The sequence below is a fragment of the Coenobita brevimanus genome, chromosome 12, assembly GCF_032717465.1.
Source record: "Coenobita brevimanus isolate Jiangsu-jjx chromosome 12, ASM3271746v2, whole genome shotgun sequence".
Classification (NCBI taxonomy): domain Eukaryota; kingdom Metazoa; phylum Arthropoda; class Malacostraca; order Decapoda; family Coenobitidae; genus Coenobita; species Coenobita brevimanus.
This window is the reverse complement of record NC_136965.1, coordinates 3,330,783-3,357,078: the sequence shown is the minus strand read 5'-3', so window position 1 is coordinate 3,357,078 and position 26,296 is coordinate 3,330,783. Positions and strand designations below refer to the sequence as shown.

The 26,296-nt window shown below is 42.5% G+C and overlaps 1 protein-coding gene across 1 annotated transcript in view; it reads left to right on the top strand.

Moving 5' to 3' along the window:
- The window catches only part of LOC145413272 (dachshund homolog 1-like), a 134,031-nt gene that overhangs the window by 106,875 nt on the left and 860 nt on the right, over nt 1-26,296 (top strand). The window contains exons 3-6 of the mRNA XM_080283004.1: nt 23,059-23,305; nt 23,662-23,981; nt 24,800-25,012; nt 25,475-25,699. Of these exons, the coding sequence (XP_080139130.1) occupies nt 23,059-23,305; nt 23,662-23,981; nt 24,800-25,012; nt 25,475-25,699 (1,005 nt within the window). The remainder of the gene's footprint in view (nt 1-23,058; nt 23,306-23,661; nt 23,982-24,799; nt 25,013-25,474; nt 25,700-26,296) is intronic.

The window sequence follows — 26,296 nt, the reverse complement described above, 5'->3', positions numbered from 1 at the left end:
GCCACCACGTAAAGGCGTCTCTCCTCAGCAGCATCTTCTTTCGAATTATCTGTATTATAAAGACAAGTTCAATTACGCAACGGGAAAGTCTCAGCTATTTTACTTTAGCTACTGCCAGTCGATTTTATTCAGCTTACCTGGTTCCTGTCGTCTGAAGGTTAAAAGCACTCTCCACAGCCCTCAGACGATTATAGAAACCGCACCTGATTCGTTCTCTCGGCCGCCAGACAATTTTACTCAGCTTAGGAGTGGCGTGGGTTGTCTTGGGGGGCTGGTGGTCGACATGCCAGAGTGGTGAAAGGGTAGTGAAGCATGTCGGTATCTCCTTATGTTTTTTAGTGATATATTTTGCACTCTTCTGATATTTTGACTTTTTCAGGTCCATACACCATTTAGAGGGTATTGTGGAACTGGCTATTATTTTACTGCAGCCGTTTATCGTTTACTGTTTCACTCAATTTTCTTATAACTTCCTCATATGGGTAACTGGAGGCCCCTTGCGTCACACACCGGAGGCGATAATCCGTAATCTGTGTAGGCTATTTCGTCTGTAAAACTTGACGCTGATTTTTCCACTTATCCGAATGCCCGTAACTGCGATTATACAGTTGGTCTTGTCTGGATGCCTTTTTGTGTGATTTCATAAATATCGAACACTTTAGAAACTTACCATTAACCTCTTAGTACCAGACTTTTTTTTTTTAACTCTTTGTACCCTTAGATAAAATTACTTCAGTTTTTTACTCCTGTCATATGAAAGGCTTATAAGAAATGAGTGTTAAATTCAAACTATAATTTCAACTCGTAAAACTAATATATATAATCCATACAGTTAACAAACCAAGGTATTATTGTTGTATAATTTGAGAGGGTCGTAACCTTGCACCCCATTATAGAAAACGCGCGACAGTGTAATAATATAATTGCTCCCTAAAGTTTATATCTGTAAAAACTACCCCTGCCCTCTCTCGGCCTCGAACCAACACACCTTCACCTAGATTTCATGACCAATTATCAGTCACTCGAAATTATCAGTCAAAAATAATAATAAAAAAAAAAGGTGTGGGGACAAAAAAAAAAAAAAATGGGGGAGGTTCCTATGTCCACAGAGTAGTTATCATTTTCGCTGTCTTCAGGCGATTTTATTCATGTTAAAGAGAGGCTTTACGACCCGGAAGAGACAGATTAAGCTTTCATTAACACCCGAGTTGAATAAAATCGTCTGTTAAAAGCCTAATTGTGAAAAAGACATACTTAAAATATTTCACAAGTAATTATCACTCGCACAATTATGTCACTGCAGGAAAGACAAAAGGGAATATGCTCTTGTGTGTCCCCATCAGCATTTAATTCCATCGCTTGAGGAAGTTTCTGTGCTCTATATTCTGACTATACTTTACTCTTTCTGTACTGTATACTTTCAGGATTTTGTATACGCTTTACTTTTTTATTTTAAGGAAGAAAAATGGTAATATATGCTTGTGTCCTCATTAAATGTAATCCCGTCCCTGTGATGAGGTTTTTTATACCCTATCAGAGCTCCGTACTCTATACTTTCATTACTCTGTACTTTATGGATTTGCTGTACTCTTTGCTTTTGCACTTTATGCCTTTTTACTTTATCTCGTTTTACTTTATATTTTCAGTACACACACACACACACACACACACACACACACACACACACACACACACACACACACACACACACACACACACAGTTATTCTAATATCCATAACCAGGTATCTGTGTCGGGGCCTCACTCTCATTTCCGAGTTATGGAACCGTCGCGAATCGGAAAATACGCGAAATCTCATCACCATTTAACGATCAGCCGCCCAAACGCACTGAAAATGATGCCGTTTTTACCTGTTTACGGTCAGTCGGGGGGTTGGTGTTCTCCTCTACATAGTTGCTTCGGTCTTGGTATCTTCAGACGAGGTGTTGAAGAGAGATGCCTTCATGTGGTGACACCGATATAACTGGGCGGTGGAGCTGCCTGGCTGCATAAGCATCCCTGAACTCCCTCCCTCTTCCCTAAAAGAGACGTGGTGTAATGCAGGAAAAGGGCAGTTTCAGCCTGCAATCCACAGAGTTTGCATCCAGATGAGCCTAGGATTGCTACTGTTTCTACTACTACTACCTCCTACAGACGATTTTATTCAACGGATGGTACACTTTTCAGACTGGAGGGGTTAGGTAAAGCTCTCATTAAACCCTTCACTGATCGGGTGCTCGCCTGAACCAAGTAAAATCGTCTGAGCAACATGAAGGAAATTTAAAAAGGCAATCGTAATCCAGCATTTTTTTTATCATCCGCCGAAATGCACTGGGAATGATGCTGTTTTACTGGTTTATGATCAGTTCAGGAATTTGTAGGATGTCCTTTGTATAGCAGTCATGGAGCACTGGATTTAACAAGTATAAAATAACATAAAGTTTATCTAGATGTATAAATGGTAGTGCATCAGACCATCGGAATAAGATCGAGGCAGTAGAAAGATGTATAATCCCATCCCTATTTTTTTTTTTTTTGTCATTCTTTCAGTATTGCATGACGGAGTAATTGTTATATCATCAGTCTTAGCACTTCTTTTTAGGTACACTTATGCCTAAATACTTGCGCAATATTGAGGCCTACTTGAATAAAAAAAATAAAAAAAAGTAATAAAGAAAAAATGATGAGCTGTTGTTGTGAGGTGGGAGTGAGTCTCCTTGGTTACTCTTCAAATCAACCCTCCAGCCTGACTACACCTGGCCATCAGCTGGGCACAGAGGGGTTGAGGGGCTTCGACAGGTTAGAAATAATTCGTTATGGTAATTTAGTTCTGTTTGTGTCCATCTATAAAATGATGTTCCTTCATTTCCCACTTTAAAATGTAGTTTGCACCATAAATATTAGCTCTTTCACTTTGCGAGATAATTTACCTCCAGTGCTTGTCAATATCCACTGAAAATTTAACTGCCGTAGTCCACCATAAAAGAAAAAAATAATAACCTTTTCATTTTCCCTCATAAAATGTCGTGCTGTCAATTTCCACACTATATAAAGACCCAAGCAAACTGCCCCCCTTCCCCCAAAACTTCCCATTCCCTCAGCCACCTCGCTCCCACCAGTTTTTGAGAGGCAATAAATCGACGGGTGATTGTGCGGTGCTCGAAGGGAGGATGGTGGCTGTGCGATGGACTGCCTGGGAGAGTCACACAAGCAGACCATTGTGGCGTTGTACTGAGTAAATGCCTGGTTGGGATGCACCTTGGCCCGTTGGTAAATAATCTCCCGCTGAGAGGAGTAAATGCGATGGACGGTAATGCAAGAAAATGGAGAGGATTGCTTTTAACTTTTTTCAGCACATGAGTTCTCCCGTATCAATAATAAAATCGTTTGGCGGTACCAGCAATATCCGACTAACGATATTGCAGTGAAGGAAGTAAAAAGATAATACCTACTACCGATATTGCAGAAGGGAGTAAAAAAAATAACTACCTGCAACCTATTTCACTGAGGGAACCAAAGACAAGTATCTCTAACGCATTCTGGACGTGGGGTATTTTCCAAGTTACTAACGATATCGCACTGAAGGAAGAAAAAATACTAACTTATACTGAACCTGAGCTCTTTCCTAATCTGGATGAAATCGTTTAGCGAAAGCAGTAATAAAATTTTAGCCACGAACATGATTCAGTTTAGCTCGTCTCTCCTAAAGGGTAAAGACATTGAGGGGGTTAGGAGGAGGGTAGGACAGAGACAAGGCACTGACGATGAAACAGAAGATAGTGAAGCAGAGGAGGGTGTGGTGTAGGTTTGGTTATTTCACTACGAAAGGTCTCTCCCGCTCTGGCTGGGGAAAAAAAAAAAAAATGAACAGCCACCAGAATGTAATAAAGAAAACATCACATATAAGGGGTTAATGGAGGTGGTTTCTGTTCCTTTCACCTTAAGAATTCTCCCCTGTAAAGATAAAGGTGAGGGGAGTTGTCATAAGCCTTTGAGCGTTTGGCGGGTTTAACATCCAGGTTACCAGTTACCACAGTTACCATCCCTAGTACTTGTTATAATTGTCTTCGTCGTATGGTAAGCAAGAATAAAATATAATGGACAACGTTGTTTAAAGGGGTTTAATGGTGATTGTTTCTAAGCCCTTCGCTGTGAGAGGTCTCTCGTTTGAAGGAAATCGTCTTGAAGAAGCATTAATAAAATATAAGTGACACCTTTGGACCCGGCAGGTAAATATTATGTCAAGGTAATTTCTTCCACTATGAGGCCTGTACCATAAATTCACTACAATCATCTAATAAAACGATAAAATATAATTCATGTAATTCTGAACGGGTGAATGAGGAAGTTAACGCTTTCACTACGAGATGTATCCCATAATTTCAATACAGTCGTCATATTGTAGCCAGAATGAACAATAAAATGCATTACTGGACTTAACAGGTAAATATTATGGAGTGGATAGCGCATTCACTTTAAGATGTAACCCATAAATTGATTATGTTTATCAGGCAGTAGCAAAAAAGAAAAAGCAAGTAAATTAAAAAAAAAAAAAATAGATAAACAAAAGCGTCATCGAACCAGAAGGATGAATATTATGGGAAAGTCACTGAATAGATTTTTTACCACGAGCACTAAATATGGCGTCTGTACTAATTTTAATCTAACTTGGCCTAAAATTGCCATCTCTCCATCTTGAATGCTGAGTTGTAATAAAAGATTAACGCTAGAACATGGTGCTAGTCAAAGAATTGCTGTGGAATTGATGTAGAACCACAGCATTGTCTTTTTCTGTCACTGAGCTACGTGAAATAAGCAGGAAAGGGATGAAAATATAGGCCAAGTTAAGGTGAAAGACGTGTCGTTACTTTACGTGGAGGCAAAGGAAGTTCTGCTGTTAATGACTGAGAAAAAATTACTTTATGGTTAGTTTAGTTTCGGTTAAGCTAGATTAGGTAAGGATGATTTGTCTTGGATCAGGTTAAGTTACGTTAAGTTTGGTAATGTTAGATGAGATTAAGTTGGATTAAATTAGGGTAGAGTTAGAGAGGTTAGGTCAAGTTAGGTCAGACTGTCTTAGCTTTTCTTAGATCAGTTAGCTTAGGTTGCCTCAAATAATTTCACCTAAAGATAGTAGTAGTAAGGTTAAGTCAAGTTAGACGTTTAGCTTAGATTACGTTAGTTAGGTTAGGGCAGCATCTTAAGCCATTTCACCTGAAGGCCGCAGAGGTGGTAATTGATTTGGTAAAAATTATGGTTAAAAAGAGACGAGGGAGCCTGACAGGAGTGGATGGAGCATGGAGAGCGTATCCACAGCCGAGTAATATATTGCCTGCCGAAGTGCGCCTCATGCATTTATTCAGCGTTATATTTCATGAGGTGGTGTACTGACGAGGGGGAAGGCTGGCGGCTCCGGTCTTACACGCAGGTGCTTGTCCATACCTCACAAGTGTTCAGGTACCACTAAACTATTCATTGGGCTCATATGTCTAGAAGCTGTTGACGCTTTGATGGTAACTGCTGATTGGTAGATGTAATACTGGAGAACGTGGAAGAGTTTATGATTTTCTTACTGTATGTTTTATCCCTTTATACGACATGGATTTCCCTCAGCTGCATAAAATTGTCATGGGTAACCAGAATAAAACACAAACCATGTCGAAAGCTAAATCGAGGAACGCTCTCTTTGAAAAGCAGGGGCTTCTCCCAGTTTAATAAAAATCCTTTGATGTTAGCCAAAATGAAATACCTAAGCTTGTGTATGACCTCAGAAGAATTAAGGGCATCTCTCTGGCTGCTTTATATCCTTATACTATACTCGTTTTACACTAAATTGACCCAGATTTTCGTCCTTTTGCAGCTTATTACACGTAACTCAGTATCAGAAGACATTACTGGAGTTATACATCTTTCTCATAGCACTTCTTGATGATTAGCACAGTAATTCATTGCTAATCATTTGTTACAACATTCAGGATGGAGAGAGGATAATTTTAAGCCAAGTTAGAGGAAAGAGAGTTCATCCTTTAAAGTTGTAAAGAGCAGACGATTGTATATGCAAGGCGTGGGATATACAAGACACATTGTATGAAGTTGTCTTGAGGTCCCACGGTATCACTCTTGAGGCGTTATATCCTCTCCATTCCCCTTTCTTCAGGACCTTCGCCTCCTCCATTTGCCCCCTGCTGTGTGACGGAGTGAAGCCTGTGTCGCGCCCTGCCCTACCACCACCACCCCCTACATCACCCCTACACCCCCCTACACCCCAGCGACACATCACAACTCCCATTACATCTTCACTGACCCTACCCCAAAATCACACTCTTTATTCATGCTTTCTGTTCTCTCCACTTAACTTTATTACCACTTTGCTTCATGCATTCATATCTTCATTTCTCTCCACTTTTTCATTCCCATCTTCACCGATCTGAACTCGATCTTCACTTGTCTTTAATCATATTTTATTCATTATTCATGTCGTCGTTTCTCTCCACATGTGTTTTCATTTCCATCCACATCACCACTTCAGGGAGACATCACACTTACGCACATTTTTCACTAGGATCGTCCCTATGTTCATTTCAGCTCACTATCCGCTCTACACATATCATCATCATGATCATGATCATGATCATCATCATCATCATTTCCATATGCTTTATTTTCAGGCCCATTCACTAATATCTCAGTTTACATTCAGATCCGTACATCACTGTCCTTCACTCAGATATTCACGTCTACTCTTTTACAGCCTCACCTCTTTAAATTCATATCTTCAAGTCATCTCACATCTTTGCTTCCCTTCACAATACTCAGGGGACAGCTAATACTTCAGTTCAACATACCATTTCCACTCTTTTTACTTGCATCTTCATCTCCCTTCACGTTTATCATTAATTTCCAGCCAGTTGCCACATCACCCGCAGGGACACCTCCAAACAACGTATCATTCCCAACTCATTCACATACATCTTCAGCACCTTTCACGTAGTATATCATTCACTTCTCCTTTACATCTTCACATTCCCGCAGACAACAACTTCATATCCCTCCACGCATCTTCACATCCCTTCGCTCGCATCGAATTATATAGAATTGATATTAATTTCGAAGTAGAAGGCCTAAATTGATTACAAGCTCATTTTTGTAGTCATAGCATTTACAACCCTAGACTTAACTGAAACATGAACCCAGTGGAGTGCAGGCCTTAATTGCCCTTCCCTGCAGTCCACCACGTTTGTATAATTTGTATAACCAGGTAGTTGAGCCGCTTGGTTATATCGGTGCCACCACTTGAAGGCGTCCCTCTCCAACACCTTCCGCAACGTAAACTTGGACAACGAGGGTCGTCTTGTAAACCTCATTTCGCGTGTTCCATTCTCGTACCGCTGGCGAGAGAGAGCAATTACAGAGCGGCAATTTGAAGAAACACTCACCTCCACCGACTGTTAATGTTTGTTTAGTGAGCATTATAGCGGCGGGGTGCGCACTGGGGGCCCGCTGCTTCCATATCTATAAAGTTTCTCGAGGTCTACATGTTCAGAATCCTATGCCTCACTCTCGGCTGGTAAAAATTTGACTGGTGTTTATTGGAATGGAATACTAGAGTTCCCCCTCCCTCCGACCATAAGCGAGTTAGTGGGAAGTGTTAATCAGTTGAATGAAATCGTCTGGATTCAGCTCGAACCGTGCACTATTTGAGAGGCTTTTATTGGAATTGAGTACTAGAGTTGTCACGACCATGAGAGGCTTAATGGTGACAGCATCAATACCCAGCTGAATGAAATCGGCTGGCGTTAGTAGGAATAAGTTTGCCCCAGCGTCAATGGGTTAAGATCCTTGATGAATAGGGACGATTTGTGATACCGGATGGAGCAAGGCCACGGCATTTGTCTCGGCCCCAACCCTTGTCTTCAGGCCTATGCTCCACCGCCGCTCAAACCCGACCCGGGGAACATGATTTAGTAACATAATTTTCACCATTCTTGATGTTGATGAATGACCTTTGTGACGGCACTGACTAAAGTGATCTAGTGACAATCCTAATTGTTCTCTGTTACCCAGGAAACCATTTACTACGTTGGATGTTAAACATAGTGTAAGGGGTTAAGGCTTTCAGACCGGATGTGGCCCAGAAAGGGTTTAAGTCCAAGGAGTGGTTGGGGTTTATTGCCCTCGTAATGCCAATCAGGGGCGGGCAAATGGTCACTCGTGCTTTAGATGTGTGAACCCAGTAGCCTAACCCAGGGACGTTCATTAACCCCTTCAGCACGATGATTTTATATACTTTTGTTTTTCCCACCGCCAGAAGATAAAAATTCAGTTGATTAGAGACGTGTGTTAATGAAGGGCTGAATTCTTCCTAGTTATATGGACTTATCGGTTCCATCAGACTGAAGTGACTGGGAGAACCACCTCTTCCCTTGTTTGGTAGCATCTGTGGAAAGGGTCAGCTGTCAGAAAGAGAGAGAGAGAGAGAGAGAGAGATGTAGTACGAGCATGTTTGTGTGTGTGTGTGTGTGTGTGTGTGTGTGTGTGTGTGTGTGTGTGTGTGAGGTGTAGAAGTGCATGTTACCGGGCACTTGTTAAAGAGGGCCAACCGACGAAGACCTAAAATCAACCACACTTCAGATCAAACATTAATCATAGTATAAAAGCCTCAGGAAAGAATTTTATGAGCTACTGAACTATAATTTTGCTTTAAATCAGAAAAAAATATATAAATGGCTCATTCATTTGGTGCGCAGTTTCGATCACGAGTAATGGCGATAAACTATAGTGAATACAACTCTTTTCTTCCTGATGGTCATTATTATCCTCTCAACTGTGTTAGTGATTTGCCTCGTCGAGTGCAAGTAACATCCTTTATCGATTTTACAAGGGTTGTGTGTGTGTGTGTGTGTGTGTGTGTGTGTGTGTGTGTGTGTGTGTGTGTGTGTGTGTGTGTGTGAGAGAGAGAGAGAGAGAGAGAGAGAGAGAATCGACCATCGGAACCGTCCCTCTGCCCCCTGTTAGGTCGATAACTAGATTGACCCCTTTAATGGCCCGTGACCCCCTGAAATGACCTGATACCCCCTGAAATGACCTGATACCCCCTGAAATGACCTGATACCCCCTGAAGTGACCTGATACCCCCTGAAGTGACCTGATACCCCCTGAAATGACCTGATACCCCCTGAAGTGACCTGATATCCCTTAAAGTGACCTGATACCCTCTGAAATGACCTGATACCCCCTGAAATGACCTAATACCTCCTGAAATGACCTGATACTCCCTGAAGTGACCTGATACTCCCTAAAGTGACCTGATAGCCCTTTAAGTGACCTGATAGCCCCTTAAGTGACCTAATACTCCCTAAAGTGACCTGGTGTCATTTTGTAATACTAAAGCAGATTATGTCCACTTTTGAAAGGCCGCCATAACATAGAAGATAATATGAAAGTGAATAATGAATCGCTAAGGGGAATATACCATACACACACACACACACACACACACACACACACACACACACACACACACACACACACACACACACACACACACACACACACACACACACACACACACACAAACCAGAAAGGCTTCCATAACACCCAAGAGAATGTTAAGGTGTAGAATGAATCGCTAGGGAGAAGGCGTTTACGAAGTCTGTGCCAGCGAGCTTACAAGCGTTAATCACATCGCGACAATGATGTATATTTTATTTCATCATTGTCATCTTCACCAGTTAACGAGGAATCTCTTATAGTGAAAGGGTTTGATGGAGATTGTTTTTTAACCTATCTCCCCCGAAGGCCTCCCCTAAGCTGAATAAAATCGTCTGCAGGGAACTGGAATGCGTCCAATAATGCGAAGGATATCAGCCACATTGAAGCGTGAACCCCAAACCACCTTAGAGTTATAGAGACAGTTTAGTTTAATGGGCTTCCTCTACGGTTGTCATAGTGCACAGTCAACCCAGTTTGTATGTGGCTCTCGGGTTGACTCAGACGAACCATTAAGTGAAGCAGTTCGAGATATGTGGAACAGTTTCGGATAGTTTTTCTTATTATAGGTACTTGGCATATTTCAGTACGGAATTGTTGCAGACATTAAACTTGTCCATTGATAGTAAAGGAACTGTTTAGGACATTATTTCTTTATTTTCCTCCTGTACTGAACTTTTTCTTTTTAGTATGGACTTATTGCAGACTTTGAACTTTACCAAAAATGTTCATAAAAGCAACTGTTTCAGACTTCATTTTTTATACGTTTGGTCTTTGAGTGGAATTGTTGCATATGTTAAAGATTTCCATTGATATTAAAGTTGCTTACGTACCATTAACCCGTTCATTTCAATTATATATTTTTTTTTTTTCATACGGTATTTTCATAGTTACCACCATACGCCTTTATTGAAACCATAAGAGGGATTTCTAGTAGTGAGATGACCTATGAAAGCTCTGTCTAACCCGTCCAGTTCGAGAAGTTTTATACATGTTAATAAACCCGTCAGGAGACAGCAGAAGTAAACTAAGCTAATGGGTCATTGTAGTGAGGGAGTTAAGTGGCTTTTTGTACGGTTTTCAGAGTCAGCCCACCCTAATTTGTATGTGGCTCATGGCTTGATACGGACATAATTACTGTGTGTGTGTGTGTGTGTGTGTGTGTGTGTGTGTGTGTGTGTGTGTGTGGATGCGACGTGGCGGGAGACCGATTTATCCATTCCCTCGGTCAACAAACATTTCGTCACAGTTCCGCCTTGTAGTGCATCTCACCCTTGCACATGAGTGAGGCTGGAATGGGTAGATATATGTATATTTTAATCACTGGTATTTGCTTTTTTAATCCATTCATCTCTCAGACGTATTTAGACAACACTTTAAGGATCCTATTACTCGCTCAGCTGAATAAAATCGTCTGGCACAAGCTGGAATCGATACTGGAGCCTCCCTGACCCTGAGATAACAATTAACGTTTTACAGTGTAGGGCGTCCCTGAAATCTCGCTTTTGTATGACGAGGCGTGATAACAAGAGAGAGCCTCGGAGAAGACAGTCCCCAGTTTTCTTTATCCCTACTCAGTAACGACCTTTCCTCCCGTCACACAGCACCCTCATATACTCCGCTACCTTACTTCTCCATCTTTTTCTTGTCTGCCTTTCATTTTCCTTCCTGCCGCTCCACTTTCATACACTGTCTTGATTAGTCTCTCTCTCAATTCGCTCCTTTTGGTCAAACCACCTGAGGCTATTTATCTTTGCTTTTTCGGACGACATCAGTCTCAGTGTCATGTTACTGAAAGCACACACACACACACACACACACACACACACACACACACACACACACACACACACACACACACACACACACACACACACACACACACACACACACACACACACACACACTGGCATGATAACTTGACCTCAGGGTGCGCGTTAACACACACGAACGACGTAGAACAAATGTCGCAGCGTTGAACCAAACACACCGACCATCCCGCTCTGCCCACAACCCGAGCGAGGCAGCGTTGGCGTGTAAAGAATAACGAGTGTAATTACCAGTGATTAGGGAGAAATGGAGCTTGTCTGGTCGCGCCCTTGTCATTTTTCACCCTTCTGGCCCAAGCTCTTATATGTTCGTGGCCTGGTTGATGCGTCTCGCCTTCTTCTTGGTCGGGGTAGCTTATCTCCCTCCCCATGAGAGTGAGAGAGGCTGGTGGTATACCCCTTTTACTCTTCCTTGGCCTAAAACTCCCATCTCTCCCGACAAGAGTTGTAGCAGTGGACCATTAGACCACAAGAGTATGATGCTAGTCACGGAGATGTGCTATGGAGAGAACGTAGAGCTGTAGTATTATTCTTTTCTGCCAACAAGTTAAACCCACGTAGATATGGTGTGGAAAGAATACAGAGCCGTAGTATTGTCTTTTTTGCCAGCGAGCTACACCCACGTACGGTAGTTGTGCCATGGCGAGGATGTAAAGCTGTGTTTTATAACGAAGGACACGAAATAAAAAGACGAAAATTTGGGCCAGGTTAGTGTGAGAGAAGTGTAGGAAGGGTAAGATAGAACATGCTGAATGCTCTTTACTTGGTTTGCGGACAGAGGTACATATAAACGTTTATTATGTATTGTAATGTCGACTGCTGAAGGTATATTGAATTATTGCACTTAATACTCCCTGGTATTAAGTGGAATAGTTTCATACCCCATCAACTGTTAAATACACTATAGTTCTTTCACCTTAAATTGGGTCTGGATCCTCGTCCTTTTGTAGCTTATTTCACCTACCTTAAATGGCAAAAAAAAAAAAAAAAAAAAAATCTGTGACTCGACCTTCTTTCCACATCACTTCTTCGTGACTGTCATTTTATTTTAGTGTTAATCTTTTGTTACAGCTCAGCATTTAAGATACAGAGGTGGTAATTTTAGGCCAATTTAAAGTAAAAATACCATAGTTGATGTGCATTTCTACTTTTGGACGCAGCACTTCACAACCTCCTTTATTTATTTAATTATTTTCTATCGTGTTCCCTTGTTCATAGGTGAGGCTTTTTATCTCCTTAAGGAGTTCATGTTCCTTCCTACTTGAACTTGGCACCTTATCTCTTTCACTGTTAGAGATGAGGACTGAGGAAGCTACACAAAATCGTCTGGAGGTTGCAAGAATAATATATAAAAAGAGTTCATCATACACTCTGTCATTTTTCACCTGCCTGAGCTCGTAGGCTGATGCACACACACACACACACACACACACACACACACACACACACACACACACACACACAATGCCTGCGGGATAGATAAACAGACTGCACTGATAAATATTACTTATGACATTACCTGTGATGGTCCTGTAGTTAGAGAAGCGTAGACAGTAATGGAGTCCAGGTGAGAGCAACACCTAGACTGACTAGATCAAACAGCGCTAAGAATCTAAATACGTCCGCGGTGGAGTGGATGGAGAAGTAGGCTGCAGTTCGAGAGGACGCGAGTTCGATTTCAGGCTGGGAATGAATAACAGTTCGTGGATTTGGATTTCGCTAAAAGACTTAAGAGATCTCCCAACACCCACTGGCTTACTGAAAAAACACCCTCTTCTAAAATCACCACACCAGCCTGACAGTCAGTTCTAGCATATAGACGGTGAATATTAGCGTCAAAGTAGTGACGGGTGAAGACACAGGAGGATTGTTGAGCCTCAGGAAACGGGCTTTCTAGTCTGTGTCCAGAGTCGGAAGCATAAATATAAATGTGGTGCGCCTCCCTCTTTCTCACATCTCACCAAGACAGTAGCCGAAGGAGACTGATAAAAATGCGGGCAAGTTTTTCTGTCTCGTTTTGACACTTAAAAGAGATACAATTTTAGACGCTCTCCCTGTCATGTAGATAGCGGATAATATTAGTTTGCAGGGTATCAAAAATGCTGCCCAGGGATATAATCATGAGAAATAATGGGGTCTACATCTTCACTGTGTCTGGCTGAGTCCCCCTTAGCGGATGTCTTGTTCTTAGTTTTCACCTCGAGTTCCGTCTCTTTGTTCTTTATATTCTCTCTCTCTCTCTCTCTCTCTCTCTCTCTCTCTCTCTGTTGTGCCCTAGAGCTTTTGCTGAATTTACATGGAGCTTTTCTTTGTTATATGTATTTTTTTCTCATTTTTCTGGTATTTGTCTTACTTCTTACCGTATATATTTCTGTTTTCTGTTCTCTTTCGTTTTCTCTTTGTTTTTATTCTTTTCGTCCCCCCGACCAGAGAGTAATTGTTTCTCTCTCTCTCTCTCTCTCTCTCTCTCTCTCTCTCTCTCTCTCTCTCTCTCTCTCTCAGCTCAGTGATAACAGGAGAATAACACTAGAATATGGTGCTAGTCACGATGAAGTGTTATGGGGAGGATCTGGAGCCGTCTTGGTGTCATATTCTACCACAAAGTTGCAAAAGGACGAAAACCTCAGCCAGGTTAAGGTAAATGAACTATAGAAGACTTCAACTTAGCCTAGGAGATGCGCCCCCCTCCCTCTCCCTATTGTTAAGGGAGCCTAGGAGATCCGCCCCCTCCCTCTCCCTGTAGTGGAGGGCTTGGAAACTAACTACTAATCCTCTCAAGTGGTGCCAGATGGTTGTTTTTGTAATATTCTTTCTACCACCAGACGATTTAACTCGATTTTCCTCATCTAACGAAAAGCCTCCTCATACTGAATGGTAAGAATCAGCATATGTATTGATATAAGGGTTTTAGTAATGGCTGTGTGGGCTCAGGTACCCATTAAATCCAGTAAATCCACCATCTTCTCAGTCAACCAACTCCCAGCAGTTTTAGTCCCACGTACTCTGTTCCCAGCTATCTCATTCTCAAACACTCCTCCTCCAGCTACTCTTACTTCAACCAGTCCTACTTCAAGCCACTTACTTTAAGCCTCATATTCCCAGCTGTTCAATTCTCAGCCACCTACCCCTATCTACCCTTCTCCTTACCTCCTTATTGCTAGTCACACACTCCAAGCTGTTCATTACTCAGCCATCTTACTCATACCCATCTTCCTCTTATCCACACACTCCCACCTATTCAGTTTTCACCCGTCTCACTCCTCTCCATCCTTCTACTAGCCGCCTTACTCCCGGCCACACACTCCCAGGTATTCAATTCCCAGCAATCTCACTCCTGTCCATCCTCCTCCTCTCCACCTTACTGCCGGACAGGTACACTCGGTTTATGGGTCGTGAAGCCGGCTCGCAAAACTCAATCCGGTAATAAAAAAACGGTACATCTCGCCGCATTATCTATTTCTGGGGCTGGCGGGTAATTTACGGTCCCATATTTCAGGCAATTGTCAGATGTAAACGCAAGACAAGAGCTTTAATTGGCCTCGTAATCAAACAGCTGACCTCTCACACAGCACTCACACCCTCTTACCCTCCCTGCCTCCCTCCTTCCCTCTCTGCCCTACCTCCTTCCCTCCCTCCATTCCTCCCTGCTTCTCTCCTTCCCTTCCCGCCTCCCTCCTCCCCCTCATCTCTACCCGCAGCGTAAATTAATTGCTTTTGTTTACTGCAGGGGTTCTATGAGGTCTGCTTCTGTGCTTGTTATTGTTTTTCTGGGCGCGCGTGGATATGTGGTGGTTTGTTGGGTTATCGCGGAAGTATATTTGATGCGACTGGATGTGTAGGATTGGTGGTTGTGGCCTGGAAGAGGAAGGAAGTAGGCGGATATCTTTATTGCAGCTCAGGTATTGGGATGGTGTGTGTGTGTGTGTGTGTGTGTGTGTGTGTGTGTGTGTGTGTGTGTGTGTGTGTGTGTGTGTGTGTGTGTGTGTGTGTGTGTGTGTGTGTGTGTGTGTGTGTTATACTAAAGTACTGGGTTTCACATACACTTCATCAAAATTGGTGAAAAAATTGGCATTCTGGCTATTCTCTTCTTTACGGATAAAAAGATACTAAGTAAAATTTCGTACAATAATCCTTCATACAAAATATAGTCCGTCCACCCTAAATTGGCGGAGATTTTCGTCCTTTTGCAGTCTGTATCCCGTAACTCAGTGGCAGAATACAACTATACATGTTTCCATAGCACTTCTTCATGACATGCATCGTATTCTAGTGTTAATCTCATATTGCAGCATAGAGGCAGAAGGGGAATATACGGGCCTACAAATCTTTTCCATGCACTTCCTCATGACTAGCATATATTTTAATGTTTACCTCGTGTTATAGCTCAGCATTCAATAGGATGAAGTGGCAATATTAGGCCAGTTTAAAGTGGACAGAGTATACTAAAGAGACAACGTCAAAAAATGGCTGTGGCGTGTGGTAAAATGATGTGTTGGGATAGTGGTGATGGTGGTGGAGTCGTCACGTCTCTCGCTCCACCACACAATATCGCTCCCTAACCACTAGTTCACTCGCTCCTATAATACTCTCAGTTTCGGCCGGGTGCGTGGGTGCTTCAGGAATATACCTTTGATTATTGGGTTAGGGCAGGTTCCAGTCTTTTCGTACATGACCGAACCACGTCAGTCCCCAGTAAGTTAGCACACGTCAATCCCCAGTAAGGTTAGCACACGTCAATCCCCAGTAAGTTAGCACACGTCAATCCCCAGTAAGTTAGCACACGTCAATCACCGGTAAGGTTAGCATACCGTCAAACCCTAAGTAAGGTTAGCACACGCCAGTCCCCAGTAAGGTTAGCACACGTCAGTCCCCAGTAAGGTTAGCACACATCAGTCCCCAGTAAGGTTAGCACACATCAGTCCCCAGTAAGGTTAGCACTGAGATATACGAACACGATCGGTAACTCAGTCATTATTTTGTTGGTTTGCGACGAAGAAAACTCTTGTGGAAACCAAACATAAGAGGAGAGCAGGAACTGTTATGTGTCTCAGCAAATAGCAACAGCTGTGAAACACCCTGGGTATTAAGATTCATTTGGATCATATGGTATAAAATTGATCAACGGTAGTGTGCTAGAACTCCCAAGCTCCGAAAGATTGTCCTAAGATGTATAAAATTGCCAGGGATTTGCTACAATGTAAAAGACAGTGTTGCTGAATTGGCTAATGGAGATTTTAAAACCCATTTAATAGGCTGGCATTTTCTGAATTAAATAAGATGGTCTGGCACTAGCTAAAATATAATAAAAGAGACACCTTCTTACGGTAGAGGTTAATGGAGGTTTTAAGCCCGTCGCTAGGAGGGGCTTCATTTAAACTGAATAAAATCGTCAGTGGGAAGCAAGAAATGGTCATTATTAAAAGTGATCTATGACCAGCGTATAAGTCAAGTGGTAATGCCGTAAGAAGCGTTTACACTATCAACTCAAAAGCTTTCTCCGAGTTTAACCAGCTATAAAATGCCCAATTAAAATAGACTGGGGATTTAGACGACGAATTAATGGGTGTAGTATAAAATCGCCATCATTAGAAAGAATCCTTATACTAAAACTCAGTAAAAATTTAATAGCCGAGATAATGAACTTTTTATTGATGGCTATTTCCACACCCACAGCATAGTCATGTGGTGAAGTTAGAAGAAGTACTGTAGACTGGTTTCTCAGGTATTCCATGGGGCGATTAAGTGTATGTGATCAAATAAGAGTCCTTAATAATAGTTTTTCTCACCAATACTTGGAATGATCAGAAGTAAGTGATAATATTTTAGACACTATCAACAGTAACTTTCAGGCAATATGCTGGAGTTGTCAGAATTTATGTTTTGCGCTCAGATACTAGTCATTTCTCTGGGTTGATGACTGTTAATTCTCCCACCTCTATACTTTCTCTTCCCTCGTCAAAAGTGTTTGGATTTTAGTCACTAGTAACATTTTCCCTTACGTATTGCAATGGATTTGGCAGGATTTATGTAAGTGTTTAGATATTAGTAATTTAACTGGTTATGCGGTTGTTAGTTCCCCCCTCTCTGTATTTTTTTCTTTTCTTGTTTCTGGATTCTACTTCACCCTATATTCAGGTGGGAGAAGGGGATGGGGAAGCAATTAATGACACTGATGTAACAGCTTTTGTCTGATATATAACATGGAGTAATCAAATATAGTTGTACAAATATTAGTCATTAGCAACATTTCTTCTCAGTACCTGAAGTGATCAAATATAAGAGTTCGAATCACACAGGTATATAAAGCAGATTACGTTGCCTTACATAACTTCCCTGCTGCTGACACTGATGCTAACTTCAACCCACGTATTTCCTCCCAACCGTGAATAACTTAGCGTCAGTACCGTAAAGTTATTGGTGGAAAATTTGCCCCTTTCACGAATGCATTATGTAGAGGAAGTTATTAAGCTTCCCTCCTGCGAGACAAACACATCCTCACCAAAGAAAAGATGCGGTCCACGTGAATTCTGTGAGTTCTTGGGCTAAGGATACTCCAAAACACTTATTCCCTCTGTATTTGTATCAGTTTCATCAGGCAGTTTTCCTCGGTGAGAGAGTGACGGCCAAGTTTATATCCTTTCTCGTGCTGGCAAAGATACGGTCTCATTGACTGAAGAGACTCCCTAATACATCATTCTGTATCAGTCCAATTTGGTACTTTTCCTCGTGGGGGGAGTGATAGTCAGAATTACACTTTTCCTCATGCTGGTCAAGTATCATGCAGTACTAAGGATACGGTACACGTGAATCCTATGATCTCGAAACCTAAAGAGCCTAATTAGAATTTCTGTATATAGTCTCAGTCGATAAATTTCCCTGTCTATCCAACCATCCACTTTCCAATTCAACAGTCCATCCATACACTCAACAGTCTGTCTATTCATCTATTCACCCCAAACAAATTCCCTAATTCATCTATCCATTTCCCCAGTCCATCCATCCCATCCCACATCCCTCTTTCCTCACCCTCCGTCCATCAATCGTCATTATATTTCTCTTCCAAAACTCATCCCATTTTCTCTGGCCAAACCTCTCGCGCCCTCTCTCTCCAGTTCCTCCTCTCTCCGGCTCCTCTCTCTCCAACCCCTCCTCTCTCCAACTTCCGTCTCTCCAACCCCTCCTCCATTCCCTTTTCTCTCCAGACCCACCTCTCCAACGCCCCTCTCTCAACTCACCCCCCTTTCCATCGCCCCCTCTCTCACCTCCCCATTCTCCCTCTCACCCCACCCCTCCGTTCCTTGCGACTCTTATTTTTCCTTTTCGCTTTTGTTTACATCGTCTGTAGTGATGGCTAATTTATGCTGAAATCCTGCAACCGACACACGACTTTATTCCTGTTACCGCTGAGCGATTTAAGTCTTACTGCAACCTAGCGATTTTCATCCTAATCTCAGGCGACTTCATTCTCGTTGTCAGAAGGTGTTATTCCCTTTACCCTCCGCGGATCCAGACGATTTATCCCCTGCTACTGCCAGACGATTATAGTCTTGCTGTTGCCAGGGTTTTTTTTTATGGTGCTGTCAGGGGATTTGGTTTTGCTGCTACCAGACGATTTTACTCAGCTTAGAGGAAACTTTGTCTTAGTGAAAGGAGTGATGGGGCAAGATCAGCCAACTTAGAAATAGGTAAAATGGCATTCCTGTGTGTGTGTGTGTGTGTGTGTGTGTGTGTGTGTGTGTGTGTGTGTGTGTGTAAGAGAGAGAGAGAGAGACACACACACACACACACACTTAGTAGCACAAAAGCTGAAATTCCGCCTGTATTTTTGGGTGCTTGTCGAGAGTTGGTAGATGGACATAATTAGTATAACAGAGAGAGAGAGAGAGAGAGAGAGATTGTTGGTGCATGACGTATGAGTGATAAAAAGAAACACAACACACATTAAGCCAACAACAAAGAGGCAGCGGTGTGTGTGTGTGTGTGTGTGTGTGTGTGTGTGTGTGTGTGTGTGTGTGTGTGTGTGAGAGAGAGAGAGAGAGAGAGAGAAAGAGAGGCGAGGGTTGGAGGATATGTCAAGAAACTGCAATAAAGGATTAGAAACTATCCAAAACGAATTGGCAGAAAAATGATAAAAAACAGCAAAAATGAAGGTTGAAAGAGAATCAGTAGAAGAGTATATGAGGGAGGGTGGTATGTCATAGGATGGGGGGTCGTTACTTAGCAGGGACAGAAGCGCCTGAATATCGTCTTATCTAAGCCACCCCTCACAGAATGTAGCGTGTGGCAACAGATATAAGGCAGATAACACGAATTAACCCTGGCAGCAAGCAAGAGGAGAAGGAGGTGGAGGAGGAGGAGGACGAAAAGAGATGGGAAACGTAGAAAATAGGAAAGGAGGGGAGAGGAGAGGAAAGGAAAGGAGCGGAGCGGTTCAGTTCATAGATGACTAGATAGATCGATACGTAGATAGATAGTTTGGTAGACAGACAGACGGGTAACAAATGAACCAATACACAATCGCAAACTAGAGAAGAGGATAAGGGGGAGGAGCAGGGGCCCCTTGGAAGGAAGTAAGACAGGAGAGGAGAGGCAGTGTACATAAATGAATTGATAGAAAGCACGAATGAATAAGAAAAGAATCATAAACAGAGGAGGAGGAAGAAAAGTGAACAAAGAGGAGCCCGTGTAAGGAGAGAAGAGAGGAGACGAGAGGAGAGTGTTCAGTGCATAGATAGCTGGAGGGATAGACAGACGTAGATAGCAAACGGGGCAGGAAGAGGAAGAAGAAAAGAAAATTATGATGATGATGATGATAAGAGTAAGAGGAGAGAGGAGGAGCCCCGTGTAGGGAAGGGAAAGGAGAGTGTTCAGTACGTAGATGGCTAGGTAGATGGATAGACGTAGATAGCAAACAGAGCAGGAAAAGGAAGATGGTGATAAGAAGAGGAGGAAGGGAAGGAGAGAGGAGGAGGAGCCCCGTGTAAGGAGAGAAGAGGAGAGGAGCAAGTTCAGTACACTACTCTAAGGGTTGCCGCGTCTGCCGGGTGGTGCTGCATTATAACCATCATTCAAGCCGTACGAACCCACTACCTTCACTCTCACCGCCCTCCCACCGTCTCTCATATCTCCCTCTAACACCCAGACCCAGTCTCCAAAATACGCCTAGTTTGCTTGTTATGTGCTTGATGTGTTTGCTTATCGTGGTGGGTCGTTTAGAAGGGTTGTTGTAACGCGTGGTCGTGCAAGTCGTCATCTTCGGACGCGATATATAGTCGCTGATTTGATTCTTCCTTTGACCTTGAAGTTTCAACATGGCCGCCTTGACTCGCATGTTGCTAGAGCTGAATTATCCGCTGTAAATCACCCCTTTTCTCACGCCTGTCTGGCAAATGTGTCTCTGCCGTACAAAATGGGATTTGGGAAAGTTCGCCCCTGCCGCTATTGTGTGAAGGGAGGTTTCGTCGACAAGAATGGGCTCGGAAAAAGTGGCGTGTTGGCAGCCTGCGCCGAGAGATCCTGAGGTGTGACAGGAACATGCTCCGGCAGTGTTGCTTGTTTTTGTCGGCCCCAATCTGGCTGAGGAGGGCAGGGTTACCAGTCACTCACGAGCACACTGTCTGAGCAGGATTTTCAGACCCATAGCCATCGTTCGCTATTCCTCTTTCCCACCACAAATACTGTACATCATCATCATCATCATTATTACGAATATACTGTGTGAGCACAAATTTCATATTTTTATCCGCCGTTCTTCTTTCTTCTTTCCCTCGACAGACACATCATCATCATCATCATCATCATCATCGTCATCGTCATCGTCATCATCGTATCCCTCCTACCAAAAACAAAAATAGTAATGATATGAGTAGATATGACCCAGAAATATGACAGAGGAAGCATAAAAATGGAAGAATTCGCAACAAATCCTGACACCCATCACGGGAAAGATAAAAGACATGATATGAATATTTACTGATGATTATAGAGTTTGATGCCCATTTAAATGACGATATGTGGCGCTTATTAAATTTTATTCTTGCAACCTTCAGACGATTTCATTCAGCTTAGGAACTTAGGAAGGAGGTTGGGACAGAAAAAGCAGCCTCTCTTATCCCCTTCAATATGAGGGGATCTTTTTTTTCATATTTGTTCCTGCTATTTCCAGACGATTTTATTCAGACCAAATGAAACTTCTAACCGGACTTGCGAGATGTAGCCTTAGTTATTTCCCTCACTTCTAGAAATCCAAAAAGGCAATACAGTAGTTAGAATGATTAGAATGGTAGCAGCAGAAATAGAATGAAAGTGGTGTCCTCAGGCTGAAAAGATGAACCCATTTCCTAAGATTGCGTTTCTGTTGGGTTTTAGGGATGATCAGGTTCAGCGTAGGACAGACCCCTTGTACTGTAGGGTTTAAGCAGCACTGTGGAAGGTTGACTCTCTCTCTCTCTCTCTCTCTCTCTCTCTCTCTCTCTCTCTCTCTCTCTCTCTCTCTCTCTCTCTCTCTCTCTCTCTCTCTCTCTCTTAGCCTACCTGCCACGCCCACTGTCTAGCAGCTTCATTTTTTTTTTTTTTTTTTTAATGTATCAGACTCAGGGCATAGGCTACATACTCCGTTCCCGAGGCCCAGAGGTTCTCCCACGCTCAACAGGGAGCCACACACCGTCACATATCACCACATTGGCACCAATACCCACCGTCCACATTGAATACATGCCAGGGCTGTATCATTCAAGACAGGAGTGTTGTATGACATCCCTATCTTTAGAAAAAATACAAGAAGACATGAAACTTTCTTGTATGCCACTGGAAGCACATTTATCTTGACTTAACTGCTGATATGAAAGCCGAAAGAATATGTCATTGAATTATCCTCATCATGAAACTCCATATATTTCAAACTTATTCATTAAAACCTAGATCTTAGACGCCTAGAACTTAGAGACTTAGATCTTACTGACACTATTACGAAATTACCAGTCAGAAGAAAATGTAGTGTATATGAAATAAGTGTTAATCCCTTCACTCCAATGACATGTTGTTCCTTTTAATCATACTATCTCCTGACGATTTTCTTCAGCTGAGGAAGGATTTTTCGAAGGGTTAGATAAAGCCTTCATTAACACGTTCCACTGTGAGGGATCTGTCCTAGGTTTAATAAAATCGTCTGGTGATAGCAAGAATAAATCAGAAAAGAAAACTAACTGGACTAAAAGGATTAAACTGTATTATCGTCGTTCATTGTAATATTACGGACATAAACAACGATCCACTTCATAACGAGAAATAATGGAACAGTGAACAGTAACTTCTGAAATCCAGTATTGCTGTCTGCGGAAGCCAACAGGAGTTCTTAGAATATTACGTAGGAATTTCATAACTCCTCAACATTTACGGATTTTCATAATTGTAAGGCAAAAAAGTGTGTCCATATTGCTGTCCACAATTCTATATTCTAAAAGGTCATTATAACTGAACTCGACGACATTCAGAAAGACACGTACCTCCTTCTCATGTTTAGATCCTTCTTCTTCTTCTTCACCTTTACGCGTCATAGAGTTTAAACTGATTAATTTCCTCTTGTTATAATAGAAGTGTCTAGGGTGATTTATGTAGTTTGCCCTAGTGAGTGTGTGTGTGTGTGTGTGTGTGTGTGTGTGTGTGTGTGTGTGTGTGTGTGTGTGTGTGTGTGTGTGTGTGTGTGTGTGTGACGGCATATGACCTTTGAAATTCTTGCTCAGGTGACCCTCGTATGGACAAGTCTCCATTGCTGGCCAACGGATACCATGCCCCGCCACACTTCAGCCCACTGCAGTACATGGCCCACCACATGGCCGGCCTGGGCTACCCTCCTCTGCTGCCTGGTGGCCTCCCGGGGGGCCTACCTGGGGGCGGCCCTCACGCTGGACCTCACCCCATCTCCCCCAGTGACGCCTCGCCCCTTAAGCACCCACACATTACACCTGAAGCTCTGGCCAGGTATGCTAGGTAACTATAAACCGTGTTTCATATTTGTAGACTCTAAGAACACTTCGAATATCTCAGTGTATTTATTCTTTACATAACCCTCTGACCGTGGCATGACACCCTCAACTGATTAATGTCGTCTGAGGGCAGCCAGAATAAATTGTATATGCGCACCCAACATCAGTAGCCAGAAATAATTGAGAAGTGGAATTGAAGTAAGAATAGTTAACCGCTAATGACTGTGTAAATGTGCGTCACTCAGAGGCAGGAGCTGACCAGTGAAAGAGAGGCATGTCAAGTTAATGACAGAACTTTGAAATTAACAAGAGGCATCTGTGCACTGGTCATGACGCATTGTTGTTCTGTACTCGTGACAGAATGCATGAGGAGCGTGTTGAGAGAGAGAGACAGATGGCACTGGACCAACGAAGGGGCCTGACACCTACAAGCATCGCCGGACCTCTGCCATTGCCCCCCACCTCCACACAGGACGACCACCAGCCTCCAGCCTCACCTGTCCTCAACCTGTCCAAGGGGGCCACGTCGGAGGGCACACAGGAGGAGCGGGAGGATGAGAGGGACCACGACCTCGCCAGCCATGACTCAGGAAGGGATCTGCATGAGGATGAAAGGCGCCATAATGTACATGATGAGGATCGCTTCTCAGACATGGATGACGATGAGGATAAAGATGAATGTAAGTTTATCATATTTCGTCTTCGTTACTCCGTACTTGTCTGTGTTACTTCATTCTGGTCCAGGAGATTCTGTTCTTATCAGGTTGCTCAATTTTTTTCAAAGGATCGTTTTCTCGTCAGCCTGGGATGCTTTCTGACACCTATTTCGTACCATTTTATTTCTGTATATGGTATGTTTGTATTTTCATGTATGCTATGTGTACTGTATTATATCTGCCTGTATCAGAGGTATTAGCGTAGAAGATAGTAAAGCGTCATATGCAAGTGTATCGTTCAGAAGAAGTGCCAAAAAGTGTTCTAAGCTTACTGGAATACAGCCCTGAGTTACCTCATTTTATCCATCACAAACATTTATCATGTAAATAGTGTTGGGAGGAAGACAGTATAAGAACAGGAGCTTCACATCAGTGTTTTGTGGACCTAAAAAGTCGGGATAAAACAGTGTGTGTGTGTGTGTGTGTCTGTGTGTGTCTGTGTGTGTGTGTCTGTGTGTGTCTGTGTGTGTGTGTGTTTGTATTGGCTTGATTGACCGAAAAGTGCCATAGCTCTTTGTGGACGTTTTACTATCCATACATACAGCGATAATTCCTAGTTAACCAAACGTAATTTCGCTGTTTGATTAGCTACAACATCCATAACACGGTGTGACACTTTTTAGTCTTTGAACCAAACATAAATACGAATATCAGTCAAGGCTTAAGCTTGTAGCCTGTGTTAAAGCTTCATTTAAAGGTGTGTGTAAGTCAGCCGCTACAGTTCATTCTTTGTTTCAAGCTTTTTTTTCTTTTTTCTTTTTTTTTTTTTTTCGTTTTTGTAGCCATGGACGTTGCGGACTCGTGGACCCGGGCTTCCAGTACCTTAGGCCAGACCCAGCTGACCTCCCCAGCAGCCCCCCCGGGAGCCCTGGCCAGCATGGGGGGTAACGCGCCCCTCTCGTCCACGGAGGTTCTACTCAGGAATATTTTAGGTCTGCTCAGAGTTGCAGAAGAAAACGCCAGGCACCATGAGAGGCAGACACAGTGCGAGAAAGGTGGGTGTGAAAGTGAAAATTTTGTACGTGTGTTTATCATTCATCATCATCATCGTCATTTAAAAACCATGCTTACGTGATGTCTAATACCCACACTATTGCCGAATAAAAGACTAACTTACAGATACTGAAAGACTTTTTTCCTAGTCTTTCAAGTATTCTCTCAGTACCTATTTTCTGATCTACTGTTAAATATTATTGTGAGTATGAAACACTCCATCACCACCACCACCACCACCACCACTCCATCACTCTCATGAACAACAGCAACGCTCTATAAGACAATATTGTTTAGCCATGAGACCCCGTAGCAAATGGGCTTATGAATGTTGTATTACAGTGGTTAATAAGCTCTACCTAACCCTCCAGTTCAAAGGGTCTTAGCTGAATAAAAGAAACAGTAAACCAAGAAACACAACCCCTGGTCAAAGCACACTAAACCCCTTTCTCCATCTTCTGCAGCCGAACTAAAGATGGAAGTGCTAAGGGAACGTGAGCTGCGGGAGACCCTGGAGAAGCAGCTGCAGGAGGAACAGAAGAACCGGATACTGATGCAGAAGCGGTGTGCCAAACTGAAGAAGCTGCGGCGGCGTCTTCAGGAGCGCCTTGACGTGGAGATGAAGAGGAGGAGCCGTTACGAGGACCACATTCGCTCCAACTCCCCCGATGCTTTGGGTGATATCAATGGTGAGTAGCATGCTATTATTATTATTATTATTATTATTATTATTATTATTTATTGTTATTATTATTATTATTATTATTATTATTATTTATTGTTATTATTATTATTATTATTATTATTATTAATTATTATTATTATTTTTTGTTATTATTATTATTATTATTATTTAATTTCTCTCTCTCTCTCTCTCTCTCTCTCTCTCTCTCTCTCTCTCTCTCTCTCTCTGTATTACAGTTCATGGTTTCTCAGTATTTTCTCTTCTGTATCTTTTCTCCAATTATAGTCCTTTGTTTCCATATCTTTCGGGTGTATTCTTAAGACTGTGAGCTTGAAGGTGTAGGTGTGCCCCCAAATTTTGACAGTCAAGTATAACACAGTGAACATAAGACTTAATTTGCCTGCATACCACGTTACATAGCGCAGGCCACATTTACTCCACGTATTTTGCTTATGATGGTCAAGAACTGGGGGTTTGCCGTTCCCTTAGTGATATCAGTGTGAGGATACGAGAGTTTATCGTTTAGAATACTCTTATCGTTGTCTTCCCAACATTATTTCAGGCTGCCAGTTCATCTCCAGTCACACAGTCACTTATTTCC